The 22880-nt window shown below is 50.9% G+C and overlaps 1 protein-coding gene across 6 annotated transcripts; it reads left to right on the top strand.

The window, feature by feature from the left end:
* Positions 1–41: 41 nt before the first annotated feature.
* On the top strand, positions 42–21789 carry Elmod3 (ELMO domain containing 3). 6 transcript variants are annotated; one of them, XM_078027970.1, is made up of 13 exons: positions 42–182; positions 941–1220; positions 1361–1589; positions 4576–4653; positions 5199–5268; positions 9423–9491; positions 10512–10603; positions 12283–12406; positions 12601–12723; positions 16883–17013; positions 20056–20132; positions 20376–20503; positions 20936–21789. In XM_078027970.1, the coding sequence occupies exons 3-13, from the start codon at positions 1407–1409 to the stop codon at positions 21133–21135; spliced, it is 1275 nt and encodes a 424-aa protein (XP_077884096.1). In that variant the 5' UTR covers positions 42–182; positions 941–1220; positions 1361–1406; the 3' UTR covers positions 21136–21789. The 6 variants fall into 6 exon arrangements, with proteins under 6 accessions (XP_077884096.1, XP_077884098.1, XP_077884100.1 ...); XM_078027972.1 differs by lacking the exon at positions 42–182 and adding an exon at positions 189–688; XM_078027974.1 differs by lacking the exon at positions 42–182 and adding an exon at positions 189–769 and having other exon boundaries at positions 12286–12406.
* Positions 21790–22880: the final 1091 nt, after the last annotated feature.

The raw sequence follows: 22880 nt of genomic DNA, 5'->3' as shown, positions 1-22880 counted from the left end.
TGAGGCGGTTCTGACCACGCCCACGCGAAGCAGGCTCCCAGCGCCGGTTGGACTTCCGGCCCCCGGTACAGGCCTGGCCGCGCGCCGAGCTCGCCGCTTGCCCGGAAGGGCGGCTCACAGCCGAAGCGGCGTGCGCCTGCGCAGAGCAGACCGATGGCGCCGCTTGGGGCGCACGGACCCCGGTGAGCGGGCGGCGCTGAAAGGAGGCCGGGCCGCGGGGCCGCGCACGGCCGGGAGGCGCGCACCCTGACCGAGGCCGGAGCCGACGGGCTCGGGGACCCAGGCCAGGGCCCGCCGCCCGGGAGCAGACGCCGAGCCCGACCAGGCAGGCTGGCCGAGGGTGCCGTGAGCCGCCTGCCAGGGCCCTCCGTGACGCACCGCAGGGCAACCCGCCCCGGGTACCGCCGCCTGCAGGCCAGGGAGCGAATCCGCCCCGCGGCGTGGGCCTAGGGGACTAACCGAGTTCCTAGGGGCCGTGCGATGGACGTCCGCGACGTCCAGTCACGCCTGAGGTCGGCGCCGTGAGGTGACCGCGGTGGTGCAGGGCGTGCAGCAGTTGGCGGTGGCTGCTTTGGACAGTCCACCTCCCCGGGGGCCGGACCAGGCTTTGTCAGCCCCGACGCGACCGGTGCTGGGAAGGAAGCAAAGCTGAGGCTCAGAGCCGGGGCCGCCTGCGCTCCGCTCCCGGGTTAGCTGGCCCGGTCCCCAGAACCGCAGGTCCTGAAGTCACCCCAGCCCAGAGCCGTGTCGCTGCCCTCCGCGCGCCGAGGTCTGTCCCCGCCTCTCCACCCGTGGCCCGGGTCGTAGGAGGCTGCCTCTGGCCACGGCGGCTCATTTATTCAGAATAAATTCACATCTGTTTAAAGATTTTAAGTCTCTTTTTTTCTCAGTAGAGGCATAACTGAACCAAGAGGCTAGCTTTCTCTTCTGTGTTTTGCAGAGCCGAGGCGTCATAGCCTCAGAGACTTCTTCAGGACTCACAGAAACCAGCGATGCCGTGGTGATGGCACAGTGGGACTGTTTTCTTCCTCCGGGTCTGAATGAGCGCAGGGAGGAGGGCCAAGGTAGAACCGGCGGACCTCTGGCTGTCCTGTAGCATCATCAGACCTCCGGGAACCCCTTTTTGAGCCCAAGACAAAGCTCGCGTGAACAAATGATTTTGAGTCATGAATGAAAAATTTTGTTCTTTCTATAATGAAAAAGAATTAAAAGACGGGCAGGTAAGCATGCCTTTGGGGAAAGAAGATGTCGGTTACAGATATGTTGTTAATAATAAGAAGAAGACAAGATATCAAAAGAATGTGAAGTTTTAGAAATACTTAGGGGAAAAAAATCTCATATCTTTTTTGTCTTGTTAAAGGAGATCCTGGGCTGGAGTGTTATCAGTGACAGAGTGCTAAACTAGTATGCAGGAGGCCCAGGGTTCCCTCTTCAGCACCACAGAAAAGGAGATTCTGTTCACCTCTGCATCATCTGCCTTTCCTGAAAACTTGATTTCTAAGTGGCTTATGAAAGTTTATTTTTGTTTGCTTGGGTTGGGAGAAAATTTCATTGAGAAATCACCCTGCAGCTCAGTCTGCAGCTCATCGGTATGACATACCTTACTGTCCTTACCCCTGTCAAACACCGCTTGCCTGATTATCCTCAGGCCTCTTGGTTCACTGTGCTGTATCTTTCTTGGGCTTGACAGCGAATCCTGCATTCTGTACCTTTTCTTCCACCTTACCTCCGGAAGAAATGGTCTTCAATTTAGCTTGTGGGATTCAGTGGCCAGAACAAGGACACAGTTTTGCTTTGAAAATCTAGGAAAGTTTCCCCACTGTAGGAAGACAGATGAGCTGTTCTTCCAGAAAGAGGTCTCTGGACATAGAGATACCTAAAGTGTAGAGGGGAAAGGACAGGGTAAATCCTGGGTATGTAGACTCCTGCAGGGAGTTGTTTAGCATCATGAATCACAAAATTTTTTTGAAGCAAGATTTCTTTTTTTTTAATCTTTATTTATTTAAGTGAAGCAAAATTTGAAGAAAAAAATTTAGTTACATATTTCATACCTTTGTGCTGTGTTAAGAGGTGTGGGATCAGACACAATGGTGCACACCTATAATCCCAGCAATTCAAGAGGCTCAGGCAGGAGGGTCGTAAGTTCAAGGATAGCCTCATCCACTTAGTAAGGTGTTGTTTCAAAAAGAGCTAGAGATGTAGCTCAGTGGCTAAGCATCCCTGGGTTCAGTCCCTAATTCAAAAAAAAAAAAAAAAAAAGGAGGGCAGGGTGGCAGGGAAGCATCAAAGAAATGACTTTGTGTTCTGTGCAAGGGCCAGAGGAGAAGTGAGGCACCATTATAGCCCCAGTTGGTAAAGCAGGCCACTGAGGAAGTAGAACCCAGCTGGAGGGGATACCGAAGGCAGAGGTGGGGTATATTCTGCACAAAAACCAGTCGGATCAAGGGTCAAAGGTCAGGAGAGCAATTGCTGCAAGTGTGTTGGCTGGGTTGCTCTGGACAGTGACACATTGGTCACAGGCCAGTTTTGAGGGGAGGGGGTTCTGGTCAGCCGTGATATGCCTGGGTTTCCATTTTTTTTTTTTTAATTAAAGGCATAGGGCTGGGGTTGTGGCTTGCCTGGCATGTGTGAGGCACTGGGTTCAGTTCTCAGCACCACATAGAAATAAATAAAAGGCCACTGATAACTAATAAAATATCTTTAAAAAAATAAAAATAAAGGCATAGACACGAGTTTATTTAGGAAGATAGATACACATTCAAGGGAGAATGCATGGTGTCTCAAGGGTGAGAGGCCTGGGCTGTCATTCTTGCTTCCAGGACATAAAGAAGTCAAAGCTGTGTATAAGAAGTGTTAGTTACCAAAAAAAATTTTTTTTTAAAGAGAGAGGGGGAGAGAGAGAGAGAATTTTAATATTTATTTTTTAGTTTTTGGTGGACACAACATCTTTGTTTGTGTGTGGTGCTGAGGATTGAACCCGGGCCGAACGCATGCCAGGCGAGCGCGCTACCGCTTAAGCCACATCCCCAGCCCAGTTACCAAAAATTAACAGGAAGGTTAGAGTAACAGGATAATTTACGATTTCAGGGCCTTGACATAAGTGTTGATTTCTTTGTTAATTGTTTCCTTTTAATTACTGTTTTTTCTTTAATTTAGAGAAAACATTCATATGGTTCGAATCTAAATATTACAGGGGATATACATATAGTGAAAACTAGCTTCCATCTTTGTCCTCCACTACTTGGTTTTCCTGCTTGTATGGATCTATCTGCCTCCTGGGGTGTAACTCAGGACATAGTCATTCAGAGGTGCTTATGGGTTTATGAAGACAATGGCGAGGTGACCTGCACACTCTGCTCTGCCTTTCCTTGAGAAACCATGGAGATGGCCACACCAGGCATCCTCCTCCTTCTTCATAGCCTTGCATGTGTCACTGGATTCCTGGGCAGTAGATGTCTTAATCAGTGCATTGGTGGACTCTTAGGGTCCTTCAGCCCCTTGCTGTTATGAACGGTGCTGCAATGAGTGACACTGTCAAGGTACATGTTGTTTTGCACAGGGGTGAGTGTCTGGTGCGTGAGGCACTAGAATGCAGGTGCCAAGCCGAGGTGTGTGGTGTGTGGTCTGATCAGTGTCATCGACTCCCCCGTGTGGGCGCTCTAGCCAACAGTCTTAGCAGACTTTTTTTGTTGGCTGGTTGTTTGTTCGTTTTGAGGGCAGTGGCTGAGCTAGAAACTGAACCTAGGGCCTTCCACATGCTATGCAAGGGTGTGTCGCTGAGCTCCAGCTCTCACACTCTGACCTTTGATAATCTGACAACTGCAGCATTATCTCTAGATTTTTAGTTGGCATTTTTCTCATTCGGAAATTTGAACATTTGTTCATGTTTAAGGATGACACCTTCCCTTTTGTGTAAAATGTCCAAATCCTTTGCCTTTTTCAGCTGAGTTTAGTTTTGAGGGTTGTTTTGTTTTGTTGTTGTTTTTTGATTTTTTTTTTTTTGATACCAAGGATTAAACTCAGAGGCACTCAATCATTGAGCCACATCACCAGCCCTATTTTGTATTTTGCTTAGCACCTTGCTGTTGCTGAGGCTGGCTTTGAACTCAAATCTTTCTGCCTTATCCTCACAAGCTGGTGGGATTACAGGTGTGCACCACAGCACCTAGCCACTGCTGCCACCGCCGCTGTCGCCATCGTCATTGTGGTCTTCTTCTTCTCCTCTTCCTTCTTCTCTTCCTCCTCTTCCTTCTTCTCCTCCTCCTCCCCCTCCTCCTCCCTCCCTCCCTCCCTCCCTTCTTCCCTTCCTCCTCCTCCTCCTCCTCCTCCTCCTCCTTCTTCTTCTTCATGCTATTGGGGCTCAAACCTGGACCTTGCCCACAGTAGGCAAGAGCTCTTCCACCACACTATCTCCCCAGCCTGCAGTTTTTCTTCACACCATATTAAATAGAAGTTCTTCATGACGGTTCCCTGGAGTTCATGTCTTTTGTGATTCTTGGTAAAGGTGCAGCATTTAAACTGTGGTCCTTGGGGAAATGTTATGTCCTAGGAGATTGACCCTGGCCTGTCTCACAGGTTAAAAGACTATCTCCTGGGCGTTCTGCGGCTCATGACAAGAATGGTGGTGCTCTCGTGGACTTCAGAGGAATTCCTGTACGTATCACCCACGCTCAGTGCCTCCTGCCAGCACAGGCCTTTGCTCCATGCTGCTTTATAGGCTAGTGCTGTGCTGGGCACTGGGGACATGGGCTGGCATAGGTTCTGCCCTCCAGGGGCTCACAGTGGGGGTGGGGGTGCAGATAAACCACATTACTTCTGTCTAGTAAGGTAGCTGTTGTAGGAAGCAGAGTGTAAGGCAGTGCAGTACAAAGGCACTCTGTGGTCTCAAGGTGTTGTGTGAATGTCTGTTCATTCACTGTCAAAGAACACATGCACTTGTCCCCACATTGCCCAGCTTCCACATTGTAATTGGAGCTTTCCAGGCACTCCTTTAAAATAGACTTTGGGGCTATGGGAGCTCAACCTCCAGCATGCACCCCCTACCCCCCAAAACAAAAAAAACTTAATCCACCTATCAGTGGATCACCAGAGCCCCTGGCCTCCAGTTTCAAGGATATTCAGTGCAAGTGGGTGGGAAATATTTGTGTGTATGGGGCACATGGATTCTGCCCTCTCTCTAAAGGTGACCTGCCCCACAGATCTCAGCGTTGAAGACTCATGATGTTCTCCGGGCCCTGACGGCAGAAACTAATGGATGGGAGCCAGGTGGTAAGGACTTCTTGGGGCCCCGGAGTCGGGGTGGAGCCTAAGCCAGACCTTGTATGGATCTATCATTTATCATTGGAATTTCTTATATTCTTTATCCTTCAGAATTTTGTGGATTTATGTTCCTCAAGGATAATTAGAATCAACACTGGGTCAGGAGTGTTTCTCTGCTACTAGTTCACTATGTGCCTCTGGGAAAATCATGTAATCTCTGTCTAGAGTAGAAATATTGATCTCTCTCATTCTCAAAGGGATAGTACAAAGATGAGTCCACATTTGTGAAAAGGCATTGGAGTAGTCTCCTGTTTTATCTGTACTCTATAAAGTTCATTCAACTTGCTGATTTATTATGGAGAGAGATCCTCACTAGCTCAGAAGCAGCCATTGTGGAGTCATATGTCTGGTTTAAATTCTGGCCCTCTCACCTACATCACCTGGAGGAAATCACTTAACCTTTCTAATCCTTTCCTCTAATGGAGGTGGGGGTGGGCGGTGGCTCAGTGGTAGAGCCTAATTTGCAAGAGGCCCAGCACTGCAGAAAAGAAAGAAAAAATGAGCAGATTGTGTAAGAATATGTATGATGGGAGTTTTGTAAGGATTAAGTGAGATAATGTAGATAAAGTGCTTTATACAAAAAAATATGGATTGGTAAGTACTCATTACTATTGGTAAGTCTTACACACTAAAATATAACCTCCAGAAATATGGAGCTTTTATAAATATTGTAATGTAGAAAAATTATTTGGGCATCTACAAAGTTCTCTTAATAGAATATCATCCATACTGTATGGTGACAAACCCAACATTAGTAAATAACTTTTACCTTAAATGCCAAATATTTTATACTTAAATTTTTTGTGCCAGATACTTTTTATCATATTTTAAAAGTTTTTCATATTGTTCTTAGCTAATTTCAATTAAACAGGATGACTAAATCAACAATTTTGTTTCACTTATGAATACATGGAAGAGAGGCAAAATAAAGCAGACACTTCAAAAGGAAAAGCACCTGTACTAATCTAAGCTGAACCAATTCCCTAAAGGTCTGCTCTTTGCCCTGTGGTCTTCTGTTAGTCAGGATTTTCTCTGGAAGCAGGAGGGTCTCTAAGAGGACAGGGAAAGCTCTTAAGTGGTTTGGGTGTTGTCTCCAGTTTGTAGGCGCTGGCCTGGTATCTCTAGTGGGTTTCAGGTAGCATGTTTTTGGTTTTCCCCCAGGGTTGGGACGGAACCTAGGGCTTTACCCATGCCAGCCAGGTGCTCTACCAGTGAACTGCATCCCAGCCCTTGACACTGCTAGCCAAAAGCTAGTACTTCCTGTTGTCTAACCTGTGGTGACAGCAAATCCTTACCCCTTTGCTGCTGAGCTCTCTACTCCTTGCACACAGGCTTTGGTGAAGCATTTACGGGTGAGGGAACACAGAGTGAAAGATTGATGTCAGTGCTTGGAGGTGAAGGTCTGAGGGTGAAGAATCACAGACACAGGAAGGTGGGGATAAAGGTGGGGACATTCACTTAGATCATAGGCATTCCTTGTGGTTGTTCCACTTCTCCTTTTCTGGCCAGTCACTTTGTCCCTCATTTGATCTCCTAGGGGCCCTGCATGCTAAAGGCAATTTTTGTTTTGTTTTTTCCTAATTAGGTATATATGACAGCAAAATGCATTTTGATTCATTGTACACAATATTAGCACAACTTTTCATTTCTCTGGTTGTACACAATGTAGCGTTGCACCATATGTGTAGTCACATATGTACCTAGGGTAATAATGTCCATCTCATTCCACCATCTTTCCTGCCCCCATGCCTCCTCACTTCCTCCCCTCCCCTTTGCCCAATCACAGTTCCTCCATTTTTCCCATGCCCAGCCCCCATTATGGATCAGCATCCACTTATCAGAACATTCATCCTTTGGTTTTTTAGGATTGGCTTATTTCCCTTTAGCATGATATTCTCCAACTCCATCCATTTACCTGAAAATATCATAATTTTATTCTCTTTTTACGCTTAGTAATATTCTATTGTGTATATATATCACAGTTTCTTTACCCATTCTTCTATTGAAGGGCATCTAGTTTGTTTCCATAGTTTAGCTATTGTGAATTAAGCTGCTATGAACATTGATATAGCTGCATTACTATAGTATGTGGATTTTAAGTCCTTTGGATATAAACCAAGGAATGGGATAGCTGGGTCAAATGGTGGTTGCATTCCAAGTTTTCCAAGGAATCCCCATAACTGCTTTCAAGATTGGTTGCACCAATTTGCAGTCCCATCAGCAATGTATGAGTGTGCCTTCCCCCGCACATCCTCATCAAATTTATTGTTGTTTGTATTCTTTTTTTTTTTAAAGCTTCCAAGGCATGTTACCATTTCTTTTTTTTTTTTTTTTTTGAGAGAGAGAGAGAGAGAATTTTTTGATATTTATTATTTTAGTTTTCAGCAGACACAACATCTTTGTTTGTATGTGGTGCTGAGGATTGAACCTGGACCGCACGCATGCCAGGCAAGCGCGCTACCGCTTGAGCCACATCCCTAGCCCCCTGTTGTTTGTATTCTTGATAGCTATGAAGGCAAGTTTTATTTTCTTGACCATCCAAGGTCGAGTATTTGTGTGAAGTTGTCTACCTTGGAAGCCCTCAGTCTCAGTGTCTGCTGCCTCAGACTAGAGGTGGCAAAGACAGGGTTTCCTTGAGGTCCCCACAGGCGGGCCCATCTCACCTGCTGTCACTGCCCGCAGTCGGCTGTGCCTGAGCACGTGTCTGTGTCAGTAGTAATAGCTAGTGTTTACTGACCCCTAACCTTTGGGCTGCAGCACTCTCCAGTGGCTGCAGAAGAGATACAATTGACTAAGTAACTCATCCAAGAAGCACAGCCAGTGGGCCACGGGGGTCTCACCTTTACACCTTGTCTGGCTGTCAGGTGTGCTTTCAGCCACTCTGTTGCTTCTCTGCCACTGTCTCTTCTCACTCTCCATTAGCATTTGGTGGCATTTAACCTGCAAGTATACTTATTTCTTTATCTATGTTTCATTACTGTCATGAAATAGCTGAGGCTGGGTGAGTATAAAGAAGAGAGGTTTATTTTGGCTCACAGGTCTGTTGCAAGGTTGAGGATGCCTCTGGTAATTGCCTTGCTGGCAGGCCCAAGGTAGTGTGGGACATCTCAAGGGAAGAGATCGGGATCACACCTGTGTGTCTCCTCTGGCCTCTCTTATAAAGCCCCCAGTATTCAATCTTGGGCTCCACCATGATGTCCTTATTTATTTCCAGTCACCTCCTACGGATCCCAACTGTGAGTAGGAGAGTCAGACTGTGTCCCCACTCTTAACCACTCACAGTAGAATTGAATCTCAACACTGGAAGGGTTCTACTCAAGAACATGCTTAAGCCACGTCCAAACCTAGTACTCTCCAGATAGTTCCTCACCCCATGAGGGCCTCACCGACACTATGAGGCAGGAGGAGCCATCCTAGCCTACCTGTGGTCCTTGCTGTTGTTAGTAAAGTCTCCATCCTTCATGTTGTTGGTTGATGTCACACCTAGAAACTAGAAACACTTGTGACAGAAGGTACCCCAGCAGTTTGGGCTAGAGTGGCAGCTATGGTTTGGAGAGAAGACTATGCAGTGGCTGCTGCCCTTTTGCTCCTGCTTTCCACTGTCATGGAAGTTCATTGGGCATTTGCAGAGCCCCTGCCATGCGTGTGGCACTGTGCTGGGGTCTGGCGAACCCTGCCCTGTGTCTCACTGCCCAGTGGGAGACAGCTAGGACACCATGGTGAGCATCAGGTCTCCTAGTCCAGACCTGAGGTCAGAGGAGCTGTCAGGGAGGGAGGCGCAGGAGCCCACCTACAGTGAGAGGAGCTAACCAGCAGGGATCTGAGCTTCCTGGCTAGCAGTCTGGGAGGACCCAAGGGTGGAGAAGGCAGAGCGAGTTCAGGTCCCAGCTGGTTCCCAGGCAGCAAGGGGGCAAGGCTCTGGACTGTGAGGGACTCGCGTGTGTCCCGCAGAGGGAGGACTCTCTGTGGGGGTGGTGGCCTGGAAGGGCAGCTGGAGGACACCAGTGCTGCCTTCCAAAAGCCCAATCTGGCAGGCCTTGGGAGCCGGCAGCCCATAGCAGACAAGCTGGCCCTGTCTTAGGAGTGCTCCCTTTGTCTTGCAGTCGTGAGTGCAGAGGTGCTCCAGGCCCAGGAGGAGTGGGAGGCTGTGGACACCATCCACCCCGAGGCAGGTAAGCGAGGGCACCTGGTAGTTCTGGGGCTCTGGGATTAGGAGACGATTCCTGAGTGTTCTCGTTTTAGCAGTATGACATAGAATAAAATCTCTTTCCAAACCCAAGGATGGTGATGTTCTACCTCCAGGGGAATGGAGATGAACACCAGGGCTGCCAGCACTGCCTGCCATCCACCTAGCCCTGAGGGAGGCAAGGAGGACCCTGGGTAGGGGCAGCCTCTGCAGGGTGTGGAGGATAGAGGCAGGCAGCAGGGACCCCACACAGGATGGTCAGGTCGTTCACTATTCAAGAGGGCTGTGAGGACGGGGTAAAACCATCTATGAGAGTGCTCTGAGGTCTGGGAACAAATAGCCGCAAGTCTCTTTCTGAGAGGTCCAGATACAGGTGTGGGAGGATCGAGCTAGAACCTGGACCTAGCCTGAGTTCCATCAAGCTCCTGGAGAGACACGACAGGGAATAGCATTAGCCATCGCCTCTAGGGAGAATGGTAAGCTAATTCCCTGCAGGCTATAACAGGATAGGAGAAGGGCCTGCATGGTGTGAAATCAGAAATGCCCCTGAGCAAACCTGGAGCACACTCCCTTGAGGGTACCCACTCCAGGCAGTGACTTGCTCCCTCAAAGATGGGTAGAATTTGGGGACCCTTGCAGGTCACCTCTCTCTCTACTCAGTGCAGAGGGCAGCTAGCAACTCTGAACAGTCCAGTCCAGCAGGTAAAGCCAGCTCCTTGAAAGAGGAAGGCAGGGACTGGGGATGTGGCTCAAGTGGTAGAGCGCTTACCTGGCATGCGCGAGGCACTGGGTTTGATCCTCAGCACCACATAAAAATAAAGATATTTTATTTATTTTAGTTTTAAAACTAAAAAATAAAATAAAGGAAGGCTGTGGCTATGGGTGTCTGATGTTCAACTGGAAGCCAGTGCTTGGCTCCAAAGTGACAACCAGGAGGCTCTAGGTAAGGTTTGCGGACAGATTGACGACTGTTACAAGTCCTCAAGTATCTTCCCTTTTGCCACAGAGAGCTGGGGCTACTCAGACCAGCCTGGACAGCTCATCTCCTTTGGGGAGGCCCTGCAGCACCTCCAGACTCTGGACCTCTCTTCCTTCAAGGTAACAGGGAGGGTTGGGCTCTCAAGAAGGCTCCTGCTTCCCAGGAGCCGAGTTCCCCTCCCTCCAGGGTAGGGCCCTGGGCCAGCAAGTTGGAAGCTTCCATGTAAGGGCCTCATCTCACCTAGGGAACACTGGAGCACAGGATCCCAAGTGACCAGGGCCCATGACTCATCATGGCACTGGTAGCTTTGTGGGACTGTGCTTGTGGAGTTCCTGTGGCCCTGTCCTTCAGGGGCCTGTGCAGCTGTCCTCTGCTTTTCCCTCTTAGTGATGGGAGGTGGGAACCAAGGACCAGTAAGCGCCTTGGGGAGGCAACACAGCTGTCCAAGGAGCTGAGTGAGTCATAGCCAATGGAGGCAAGCTCCCTGAAGGATCCAGGAGCCACTTAGGAATCTTAAGTGTGGAAGGCCATCCTTGAACGTGATTTGAGTTACCTCCCTGGCTGGGCGAGAGGCGCTTAGGCACATCTTGTGTCCAAAGCTTTCCCCATCCTTCTCAGGTCCGAGGGCTTGTCTGTGTGGAGGTGTGCCTGGCCACCCAGTCATCACCCCTGATCTTGGGACACTGCCCCCACCTTAATCTTCATTGGATGGGATTTTCCCCAGAATTTTTTGTTCCCCAATAAAAGTCCACTCCCTGGCGTGTTCTCGCTCTCTCGCTAGCCTCTTCAGTAAACCTCACTACCACAATAGGTGGCTGGAGGCTGAAGCTAGGAAAAGCTGTCCTGGAGCTGGTTTAAAGGTAATTAGAGTCTGTCTCTTTAATTCAAAACTCCCTAGTGATTTCTCATATTCTGAACTTTCATCTATGAAGCCTGTGCTGGCCGCTGGCTAAACTTAAGAAATATGTGGGGTTAGAAAAGGAGGGAGTATGGGGGAATCCAGGCTGGGCTTTCTGGGACATCCTGAGTGTTTAGCAGTCAGTTGAGAAAAAGGCAGGTGCAGATCGTCAGCATGGAACCTGGCTCAGGAGTTGTGGTGGTCACTAGAGTCCAGAGAGTCAGAAGCTACCGATTGGAGTATCCCCAGGCCGGGGCTGGAGGTGGGCTCAGTGGTAGAGCATTTGTCTTTGCCTTGCGTGTGTGAGGCCCTGAGCTCCATACCCAGTCCCTTAAACAAAAGAAAAAAGAATGTTCTAAGGCTAGCAGCAGTGGTCCTGACCACAAGGAGCCAGCACAACCGAGCTTAGGAGGCGCTGGTCATGGCCAGGGCTGCAGCCACACCTCAGCCAGCGAGTCCCCATTAAGCCCCTCCCCACTGGCCCGCATCCTGGAAGTCGAGTTGTAATTCACCTTGTGAGAGAGGGAGATGGACATGTAAAGGGTAGGGGCAGCCCTGCTGAGAACCCTGGCCACCTTTTTGTCTAACTACATGGGGATTCCTCAGAGCTGGGCATCCCAGGAGTCACTGGAAGAGCTAGTGTTGGAAAATTCCGAAGGACCAAGTGCACAGAACTGGCAGGGAATATCTCTTTTATAATCCAACTTCAGGGCACCTCTTTCTCCCTGCAGAGAAGCTGGAAGAGCCTCTGGGAGGCTGGAGGGTTCTTGGCAGTCTCTGCCTTCTTTCACTCCCAGAGGCAGATGCTAGCTGGGAAGCCAACTGACCCCAGATGATGGTCAGTTCTATAAGGCAGGCTAAGCTGGCCCTTGGCCCATTACCTGTAATCTTTCTCCCCAGAAGAGAATACAACCAACTGTTCGAAGGACTGGGCTCGCCGCCCTCCGGCACTGCCTCTTCGGACCTCCAAAGCTCCACCAGGGCCTTAGGGAAGAAAGGGACTTGGTCCTGACCATTGCCCAGTGTGAGTGTTGGGACTGCCACAGGGCACACACTGTCTGGGTGCTGGGCTAGAGCACTGTGCCACTCATCCAAGGCCAGGCCAGGGCTCTTGCATGCACCTGAGGGCAGGTGGGAGCTGGAGCTGAGAGGAAGGTGTCTTGAGCACCCAGTCCTCCCACGGGATAGTCGGCAAAGCATTGGTGCTTTGGGGGGCAGGTGGCCTGGACAGCCAAGACCCAGTGCATGGCCGTGTGCTCCAGACCATCTACAAGAAGCTGACTGGCTCCAAGCTGGACTGCGCCCTCCGGGGAGACCACTGGGAGGACCTGGGCTTCCAGGGTAAGGAGACATGCACTTTCCCCTTGCTTGCCCCTGGTCCCACAGCCAGGGAAGAGGCTGCGCCAGCAGTGTGAGGCAAGATGGGGGAGACACCTCAAGGGTACAGCAAAGGCAGAGGCCGAGGACAGGAGGGGAAAGACCCCAGGCAACCCTCAGAAGCGACAGGACCTGGAATAGGATTGATTTGGTTCTGTGCTCTTTTTCTAGTGAAAATCTTATTATATATTTTTAAAATTAAAGGAAGATGATCTCACTTGTTTGGGGTGATACTTTTGTGGCATGTTTGGGAATCACTGGGTCAGTCTTGAAGCAGGATGTGAAGCTTTATTCACTGGTGGGCCAAGGGGCAGCAACTAAGTTGCCTCTGCATATCTTGACCCCTTGCAGAAAGTAGGATATCTCTTTTATAACCCAAAACCATGAGCTACCAGTAAGTCAAAACATAGCAAAGTAGGAAGTGCACTTCAGGGTATAGTAGTACACTGCTCAGGAAAAATGGGAATTAAAAAGAGAACTTAATATGTTGTATAAGAATAACAGCATATGCTTAGCAGGAGGTGGGTTATGTAGCAGGGTTTCACATGGGAGAAGCATTTCTTATGTGAAATGGAGTCTCAGGGTAAAATGGAGTTTGTTTGGTCAAGGCACATATAGTTTGACCCATAACAATACTTTTTTTTCAAAATCATATTAGGTTATATTTGTATGGAATAGCAAATGACCTTAATTAGAAAAGCCTTTACGTATGCACACTTGGTTATAATCTGGTGGCACTGGCAGTGTATTTAAGCCTGTTTAGCTTAGTTGTCCTTCCTGCGTATTGAGAACCACACCATACAGTTGATTGCTTCCACCATCAAACATGATGTCAAAAACTCTGGAGGGAGGGCTGGGGCGCAGCTTGGTGGTGGAGCGCTCGCCCAGCATATGGTGGCCCTGGGTTCCCTTCCCAACACAAAAATAAGCCACAGGGGCCTTGGCATCCCACCCATGCACCTGCTTGCTCCTCGCCTTGTTCTTCCCTCCTCGTATTCCAGGACTCCCTCTCCTAGTCTCCTGGGAAGAAAGTTTAGAGATTCCCTTCACCTGAGAATGCCTCTATCTCCCCTCCTCGGAGGTCTGTGGGTACCAACGTTAGCCTGTTTCTCCTTCAGCTCTTGAAGGTGCACTGCTTCCCTCTGGCCTCGTAGTGTCTGGTGAGAAGTCCACAGTCCACGGGCGCTTGACTTCCTCCCCTATGACTAAGAAGTGTGGTTCTGTCCGTGCTTCCTAGATCTTTTGTCTGTTGTTGTTGTTTTTTTTTTTTTTGTTTTTTTTTTTTTTTTTTAATAACGGGGATTAAACCCAGGAGTCATGTCCCCATTCCATTTTTTATTTTGAGACAGGGTCTTGCTAAGTTGCTTAGGGCCTTGCTGAATTGCTGAGGCTGGCCTTGAAATTGCAGTCCTCCTGTCTTGGCCTGGGATTACAGGTAGGCGCCCATGATGCCTAGCTTTTGTCTTTAGATTTCAGGATTTTGACCAGAACATGCTTGGGGTTAGCTCAACTGCTTGAATCTGTCGGTTTTATGTCCTTTGTGAAATTTGGTAAATTTCCACCCATGATTACTTTGAATACTTCTTCAGACTTTGTCTTCTCTTGTGCTCAGGCCACAAAGTTAGACCTTTGCTGCTGTTGGGTTTTGTGGTTGTGGACATTGAACCCAGGGCCTCGCACTGCTAGGTAGCTGTTGTACCACTGAGCCACATCCCCAGCACTTTCTGCTCATTCTTTAGATCTTTGTTATAACCTAGTAGATCTCCCATGCTTCATTCATCTCTGCTCTTTCCCCTGTACTCTTGCTCAGATGGGGTAATTTTATTTGTTCCACCTTCATAGTCACTGATCTCTCATTCTTTATCTTCAATGTTTAGATTTATTTGATGTATTTTTTCATTTCTAAAGTTTCCATTTGTTTTTTTCTTATTAGTATTTCTTCAGTGGAACTAGAGGTGTAGCTCAGTGGTGGGGTACGAGCTTAATGTGCACAAAGCCCTGGCTTCCATCCCCAGCACTGAAAAGAGAAAAGGCAAAGTATATTCATTCATAATGGCTCTTGAGAGGCAGAGCTGCTGTGGTAGTTTTCTGCTGTTGGTATGACAAATCTCCAGTTTAGTAGCTTGGAATAACACAGCATGTTCACTGTCCTCTGATTCTGCAGTCCAGAGGTCCCACGCAGATCAAGGCTTCATGGGCAGCCCTCCTTTTTGGAGGCTCTAAGGGAAAATCCACTTCTTGTCTTTCCTGTTTTCCAGAGGCCTCCTGCATTCCTTCTTCTCAGAGCCAGAAACAGCTCCTGTGAGCCACCCTCTCTCTGGCCCTGTGCTTGTGCCTCCCCTTCTGCTCTTGGGGACCTTTCTTACCACACTGGGCCCTCCCCAAGAGCCCAGGAGAGTCACCTGCTCTGCTAATGAGCATCTTAATCTCTTTCCCATGCAGTGTATTCGGAGGCACTGGAGATGGAGGTGTGAGGCGTTCTTCTGTCTACAATGGCTGCTCTGAAAGCCTTGCCACGTCACCCCAGCTCTGTGTCACCTTAGCATTGTGTCTATTGAGGGTCATTTCTCATGCACACTGAGGATGAGAAATGAGATCATCCTGTTCTCAGCTTCGTATGTGGTTTTCTGTTACATCTTGGACATTTTGAGTATTGTGTGAAGACACTCCGGATCTCATTTATATCTCCCATTCTAGCAGGCCTCCTCGGATGCCATGCCAGTGGGGAAAGGAGGGCTGTCACCTCACTGGGTAAAGCCCAAGTGTCCCTTTGGGCCACTGGACAAAACTGGCTGGGAGGGGCAGGAGTACTTCACAGCTACTTTCACATGACCTCCACTGACGTGCAGAGAGGACAGGGTTGCTCCTTACCACTGGGAAGAATAAAAATGCCTCGTTACAGACAGGTCAGGGCAGAAGTTCAGGCCCCTGTGGGGCCTTTGCTGAGGAGTGGGAGTGGGGACATGTTTCTCTGTCCTGTTTGGCTGGATAGGATGGTTATTATCTAAAGTGTTATGTCTTGGCTAGGCATGGAGGCCCATGCCTGTAATCCCAGCAGCTTGGGAGGCTGAGGCAGGAGGATTATAAATTCAAGAGCAGCCTCAGCAATTTAGCAAGGCCCTAAAAGCTTAATGTGATGTTATCTCAAAATAAAACATAAAAAGTGCTGGGGATGTGGCTCAGGGGTTGAGCACTCCTGGGTTCAGTCTCTAGTACCAAAAATATAAATAAATAAAAATAAAATGTTCTTTCTTGCTAGGCTGCTTCTCTCCTGGCCCTTTGGCCAGAACAGCAGGCTTTCTTGGGTCTTTCTCTATTTGTGCTACCGTAATCTGTTTTCTGTTGCTATAATGAAATACCTTCTTTAAAAATGGAAGTGGATCTGGCTTGTGAGTATATTGGCTGGGAAGGTCAAGAGCGTGGCATCCCGTCTGCTGGGCCTCTGGCTGGGGCCGTCCTGCTGTGACATGACGTGGCAGAGGACAGCACACGGCCCAACAGAGAAGCACATCCCCTGAGTCGCTCCTCTTCATGTGAAGCTGCCAGTCCCTTCATGGAGGCCCCACCCTGGTGGCCTCATCGCAGCCTGGTTACCTCTCAAAGGCCCTACCACCCAAAGCCACCAATATATGAATTGGGGGTTAAGTTTCTAGCACATGAAATTTGGGGCATACATTCAAGGCGTCGCATGCTCCCCTTGGCATTTCTGGGTTGCCACTCTTCTCCAGCTTTTGGATGAAATGTATTAGGCAAAAAGAAACCCAAAAACTTCACCACAGTGTTGTTCCAGGATTCAGAGCACTGGCCCGGCGGAGGCGCCTGGCTGTTGCAGCTGCTCTTGGTGGAGTCACAGGGAGGATGTGTTACTCATCTCCCTGGAACCAGAAGTTCAGATGTGTCTTGTAAAGGCTCTTAAGTGCCTCCAGAGGGCCATGCAGACAAGAGAAAACTGCTGTCGGAGGTGGCCCCCGGGATGCCGGGGGACAGGCCTGGGTGGTCCTGGAGAGCCAGCGGAAAGGGGCTGGTATAGGGCAGCTCCCCAAGCAAGTCCCTAGAGGTCAAGGGGTCAGGGCTTGGTTGAGCCCACTCACCATCATGTCGAATTTTCTCATGGCTGTTGTAGGAGCGAATCCAGCCACAGACCTTCGAGGGGCGGGCTTCCTTGCCCTCCTGCATCTGCTGTACCTGGTGATGGATGCAAAGACCTTGCTGATGGCCCAGGAGATTTTCCGCCTGTCTCGTCACCACATTCAGGTGGGCTTTGGTGGGAAGCCAGAGGAGAGAGCTCTGGAGCAAGGAACTGAGCAGGCGGGAAGACTTCACTGGTTGAGACTGATACTAAGGCTCTCGGATAGTGAGTCAGACCCTGTCATACGATGTGTTGGAGTCTGAACTCCACCACTCATTAGATGTGGTCTCGAGCAAGTTCTCAGCAGTATGGAGCCTTAGTCTCCTCATCTGATGATGGGGATCCCAGCAACTGGATCTGGCTCCTTGAGAAAATTAAATGGGACTGCACACAGAGCACCAGACACACACGGGAAGCTGTTCACCCTCTGCGCCTTGAGGAGACCCTTGCTCAGGGTTGGTGGCTTCTCCTGACCCTAAAGGCAAGGAGTCAGCCCTCAGCTAACCCTGTACTCGCCATCAGGGTCCTGCTCTCTGTCCAATCCTGCCTTCTGGGCTTAGGGCTAATGGTTTCCTAAGCAGTGAAAGGAGGTAGTCCCTCCATTTTAGGGGACAAGTTTGACCTGCTTCCTTCCCTCGTCTAGCCCAGGTTCCTGGGAGCTGGGGCTCACTCACCGCTGCATGGAGGTCGTTCACATCCCATGTTAGTCACTTCTCGTGGAGCTTGGGATGCCTCAGGAGCAAGACAGGATCCCCTGCAGAGCTGGCATGACGTAGGCTTAGTGCCCAGGTCCATTAGAGCATGAGAGGCAGCAAGTGCTAAGAAGGCACAGTGGGGTGGGTCAGAGAGGAGGAGGAGCTGGTGACAGGATCCCACAAGAGGTGAGCCAAGATGTCACCAAGCCTTGAAGAAGGTTGGGGAAGGACACTCCAGGCAGAAGGAGAATGGCAAGGAAACCAGTGGGAGTGGGAGGGACACAGGAACACAGCAAGACTTGGCCCAGAGGTGGCAGCCAGATTCCACAGGCCTGCCAGCCACAGGAGAGGCTCCAGGTTTTTCCTTGAGTCAGATGAGGAGCGGCTGCAGGGTTTGAGCAGCTGTTCTTACTGTTAAATTAAGGTGAAGGGTAGTGTTCAGGAAAGGCTTTCTTCAGGTCCAGGCTGGTGGTGATCGGGGGCTGGGGCTGGGGGTCTCTAGAGGAGATACTGATTATACAGAAGTCAGTGTGGGCGTAAGAGTGTAGAGCAGCTGTGTTGAGGGTTGAGCAGGGTTAGGGCTAAGAAAGCAGACAGTGGGGTTGTTCAGTACATGCAGCTGAAAAGGAGAACAGGGCTGGGGTTCTATTTTCCACACGTATTTTTAAAAATCCCTCAGACTTGGAAGTGGCAGTGTTAGTAAGCAGTTGGATATATGAGTGTGGAATTAGGGAGAGGGCTGTGGGCTAGACCTGTGGCTCCAGAGATGCCCTCCATCAGCCTTCCTGGGACTTGTTAGAAATGGACCTTCTGCGCCCTCCCCAGACCTCAGGAATCAGAAACTCTTGAGGGGGCCAGGACACCGTGTGCAGGACATTGTGTGCGAGGGATCCTGGGAACCTCCAATGAAGGTGGTTTTCAGGGGTGAGGCAGCCTAAGCCACTGCAGCATGAAGTGGGCAGCGCAGGCTGAAAGCAGGACGGGAGCCCAGGGGTGGGTGCCACTCTGGAAGCCAAGTGGAGCAGGCCTGAGCCACCTGGGCGGATGGTGCCGACTACGGAGAAGAGCATCTGCAGTGTCTGGGTTTGTCCTCGGGGATCTTGATGTGAGCATTTTCAATGAGGGTTAGACACAAAAGACCTTGATTTAGATTGGGTGTAAGAGGGAATTGGAGGGATAAATTGGAGATGGTAAATTAGACAACTTTTTCAAGGAATTTTGTCACAAAAGGGAGCAAACAAGGCATGGTAGTGGGAAGGATACTTTTCAGTAGTTTTTATTTCACATAATTCCAAGTACTTGCAATTTTCAAGTGGGCAATATCATCTGATAAGGTGGCAATCAAAGCTGGGGGCTGTGGGAGGAGCATGTACAGGGATCTGCAGAGCAGAGGTGCCTCCCCTCCACATCCGCAACAGCAGCACTGTGGGCACACAGCCAGGTCCACAAGTCAGTGAGTGTGGGAATATATGCTGTTAACATGCAGCAGCGGCATGCTGGAGTAGGGAGCACGGAGCACTACTGTTCTGCCAGGGACGTGGTGGCAGGATTTGGGGAGTTGAGGAAGGGTGAGAGGTGTGGACCAACCAAGGCTTAGCAGAGGCTCGTGGGGCTGGGATCCAGGAAACCAGTTGTGACCTGAGGGTCTGGGGAGAAGTGTATAGTCACCGCAAGCAGAGGTGCGAAGAAGACGAGCTTGGCCTCAATACATTCAGGATATATAGGTGGCCAGGTACGGTGATGCACACCTGTGATTTCCCACAGTTCAGGAGGCTGAGGCAGGAAGACCTCAAGTTCAAGGCCAGTCTCAGAATTTTAGCAAGACCCTGTCTCAAAATCTCAAAAAGGGCTGGGAATATAGCTTAGTGGTAAAGTGCCGCCCGGTTCTATCCTCAGTACAATAAGTAAATAAATAACGAGGTAGGGCAGCAAAGTGTTGGAATGAAGGGAGCTGTTGGGACCCCACACACCCTTAGCCATTGGGTCACATTGTCTTAAAGAGGCCAAGTCTAAATAATGCACTTTAATTTTTATTTTGAAATAATTTTAGACTTAAAAATTGAAAAAGTAACCCAGAGTTCCCATATATCTTTCTCTTACCATCCGCTAGAAATAACCTTGTGTAGTCCTAGAACCATTATCAAAACTAAGAAAGTATTAGCTGAACTACAGCCTTTGTTCAGTGTTCTTTCTGTGTGTGCTGTGCTGGGGTCGCAGCCTGGGCCTCATGCTGGCTAGGCAAATGCTCTGCCACTGAGCACACCCCAGCTGCGGAGCACATAACCTCAGTGGAACCCTGGTTCCCTGCCTTAGGAGAGCCGCTCAGAGCCACTGACCTCAGTGTTCTCACCTGTAAGATGGGATGACAGCATGAGCAGCCACCTCTGCCTCTGACTGGCTCTGGCCAAGCTGGGCTCAGGGTAAAACAGGGTGAGGCTGGGCAGCCACTGACCCGCTGCCCCTCCATTCCAGCAGTTTCCTTTCTGTTTGATGTCTGTGAACGTCACCCGCATCGCCATCCAGGCCTTGAGGGAGGAGTGTCTCTCCAGGTGAGGCCCAGCTGCAGCTGGTTAGTGTGACCCCTGCTAGTCCTGGAGAGCCTGGGCAGAGTCCCTGTGCACCAGTCTCCAGCCACCTCTGCTCCCCGACTTGGCCCAGGAGCAGAGCCGCCTGGAGAGCAGTGGTATCTGGGTTTGGCTGGCTCCTCTAGGGCTCCCTGAAGGGAGGGAGGGAGGGTGCCCGGGTGTCTGCCTTCGTCTGTGGCTTAACTGGCCACCTCCCTGGTCTCGTAGGGAGTGTAACCGGCAGCAAAAGGTCATTGCCGTGGTGAACAGCTTCTATGCTGCCACTTTCCTCCGCCTCGCCCACATCTGGAGGACCCAGCAGAAGACCATCTCAGACTCGGGCTTTGTTCTCAAAGGTGTGCTCTTTGTCCTGGGGAGCTGCAGCCCCTGAACCGTGTCTCAGGTCCAGAGACCCTGGTGGTTTCTGCTCCGGGCTGCAGCTCCCTCTCTTGCCCCCATGCAGCAGCCACCCTCCAGGGCCTGCTGCTCTGAGTTCTATGCCACTACTCCCTTCCTTCCTGGCCATATGCCTCTGGGGGTCACATTTTCTGAATCAAACATGGGAACCAAGGGTCCAGCAGGGGACTGACTCTTGAGAGCTAAGACCAGCTGGATAAGGCAGCACATGGGCCTGCGCTCTCTTGTTACTCTCCGTCCTAGGTGGTCTTTCACGTTGGCCTCCCTGGCCCAGGGGTTAGGAGTGCTCACTGGAGCTGCTAGGCTCAACGCCCTGTCTGTTGGGTACCCAGAGCTCCTTGAGCTTTCTTTTCCCTAATCCTCTCCTCCAGATTTGGAAGCGTTGGCCAAGAAGAGCCCACGGCGGCTGCTCAAGACCCTGGAGAGCTACCTGGCCCGGGCATCAAAGGGACAGGCCTCCTTATTGGCACAGAAGTACCCTGGGCCACAAGCCTCTTGCGCCTCAGATCTCACCTTCACAGGTGTGTGTGACCTGCAGCCCCACTCCTCTGAGGGTGCAGGGCTGATCTGAGCCTCCCAGAGACCAGCTGATAGAAAGACTCCCAGCCTGGGCCACCAGGCTTCCAAGGACACATGGCAAACCACGTCTAGTGCCCCCTGGCCAGGCCAGGCGCTTTCCTGCCTCGGCAAATGAGGTGAGAAGCTCCTGGACCTGGGTACCCTCACCAGTGCGAGATGCTCTGGGCGACTAGACCTGACTGCTCCCTGCAGACCTGCCCCAGGAGCAAGCAGAGTCCTGCCGTCCCACCCGTGCTCCCGCCCCCAGGGCTGCATCCCAGCATTCGTGGCAGTGAGTGGTGCCACGCCTCTCCACAGCATAGGAGCTTGCCAGGTGGAGACAGCTGGAGCTCTGGCTCCCTGGCAGCATTGAGTCCTACCTCTGGGTCAAATCCCAGGGGGAGGAGCAGCGATGACAGCCAGCAGGAGGCAGCACTGGCAGCTGGTGCCGCTCCTCCCCAGGCCTCCCCTCCTCTCCCCTCAGTTTGTGGTCTAGAGATGGGCATTGGGCTGGTGGCCCCGGCTGCCCCATCCCAGCTGCCCACCAGCTAGGGGCTTGTCCTGGGAGACTGTACGCTTCCTCATGATTGTTTTCTGTCCTGAGTGAGGAAGGAGGAAGTTGCTCACACACCAGCGCTTCTAGAATAAAGCAGTTGCTCCAGTTGGAGAGTCTGGTCCCCACCGTATCCTTCCAGGACCCGTCTTGCAGGGCCTTCCTCTGCCTTGTCCCAGGTCCCAATTAGAGCCCTGCAGGTGGAAGCATGTGGCCCAAGAAGGAGCAGCTGTCTATGCCCTGGCCAGACTTGGCACTGAGCTCCTGCCAGGCTCATCTTCACTGGCTGCAGGTGCGAGCTCTGGCCAATGGACACGGTGGCCCTGGGTCTTATCAGGGTAGACTGGCATGGTGTCCTGCATTTGCTTCTGGACAAGCCTGGCTCTGTTGCTCCCCTCACAGCTCCAGGCCAGGCACCCGAGCTGGGGGTGGGGGCAGGTGAGAGCCCCCTCCATGCCTCCATCCTTCCTTCAGGCCTAACAACTGCAGGTGGGACCCATTCCAGAGGTGAGGATGACAGATGGCCTTCTAGGTGCAGAAGGATACTCCCTCAAGTGCGGCTGGTGACAAGCCCTGCCGTCTGCCTCATGTCACCTTTGCTGGACTTAAACAAGGCTTTGTTCTGTGAATTCCTGCAGCAGCGCCCTCAGACCAGCAGAGGGGGATGCAGGCACAGTGGGCTTGGAAGGGAGGAGAGCTGCACCTGGGTCGCGTTGCCGGAGCCTCAGTCAGGTGTCCTCCCTCCCTCCCTCCCGTCACCTGAAGGCCCACTAGGAACATGGGCCCCACCCGTGGGGGCTAGGCTGCATGCCAGGGCTCTGGCTAGGCTGCATGCCAGGGCTCTGGCTAAAGGGGAGCAGCTGTCCCCTCAGGAGCAGCAGTGGTCTTTCCTCCCCCTCATGGCCTACTTGAGGCTCCTCAGACCAGAGTGCTCATGGCTGCTTTCCTCAAACCTTCAGCAGTGGCCAGTGGTGTAGTCCAGGAGCTGTTAAGGTACAGGGCTGCCAGAGGGGAATGAACCCTCTGACAGGAGATGCAGAAATCTTAACCTGTGCGTTTTCCTTAGGGAATGGCCTTGCCCTCCACGGGGACTTGCAGTACTCCGTAAATCTAAAACTATTAACAGAGCCACTGTGTGTGTGCTAGCCTCTTGCCTTTCAAAGCTGTGCCTGGCACCAGCTCTTGCATCCTGTCAGATCAAGGAT

Source organism: Ictidomys tridecemlineatus, chromosome 12 (genome assembly GCF_052094955.1).
Source record: "Ictidomys tridecemlineatus isolate mIctTri1 chromosome 12, mIctTri1.hap1, whole genome shotgun sequence".
NCBI lineage: Eukaryota > Metazoa > Chordata > Mammalia > Rodentia > Sciuridae > Ictidomys > Ictidomys tridecemlineatus.
Note: the sequence above shows the minus strand (reverse complement) of the source record. Positions and strands in the feature narration are given on the sequence as shown.

What these genes read in the sequence shown, in the direction of transcription:
- Elmod3 (XM_078027970.1), top strand. Translation starts at nt 1,407, where the DNA reads ATGCAGGAGGCCCAGGGTTCCCTCTTCAGCACCACAGAAAAGGAGATT. An exon ending in GCTCAGTCTGCAGCTCATCG is followed by an intron (nt 1,590 to 4,575) that starts GTATGACATACC and finishes CCTGTCTCACAG; the next exon opens with GTTAAAAGACTATCTCCTGG. An exon ending in GGTCCTGACCATTGCCCAGT is followed by an intron (nt 12,407 to 12,600) that starts GTGAGTGTTGGG and finishes TTTGGGGGGCAG; the next exon opens with GTGGCCTGGACAGCCAAGAC.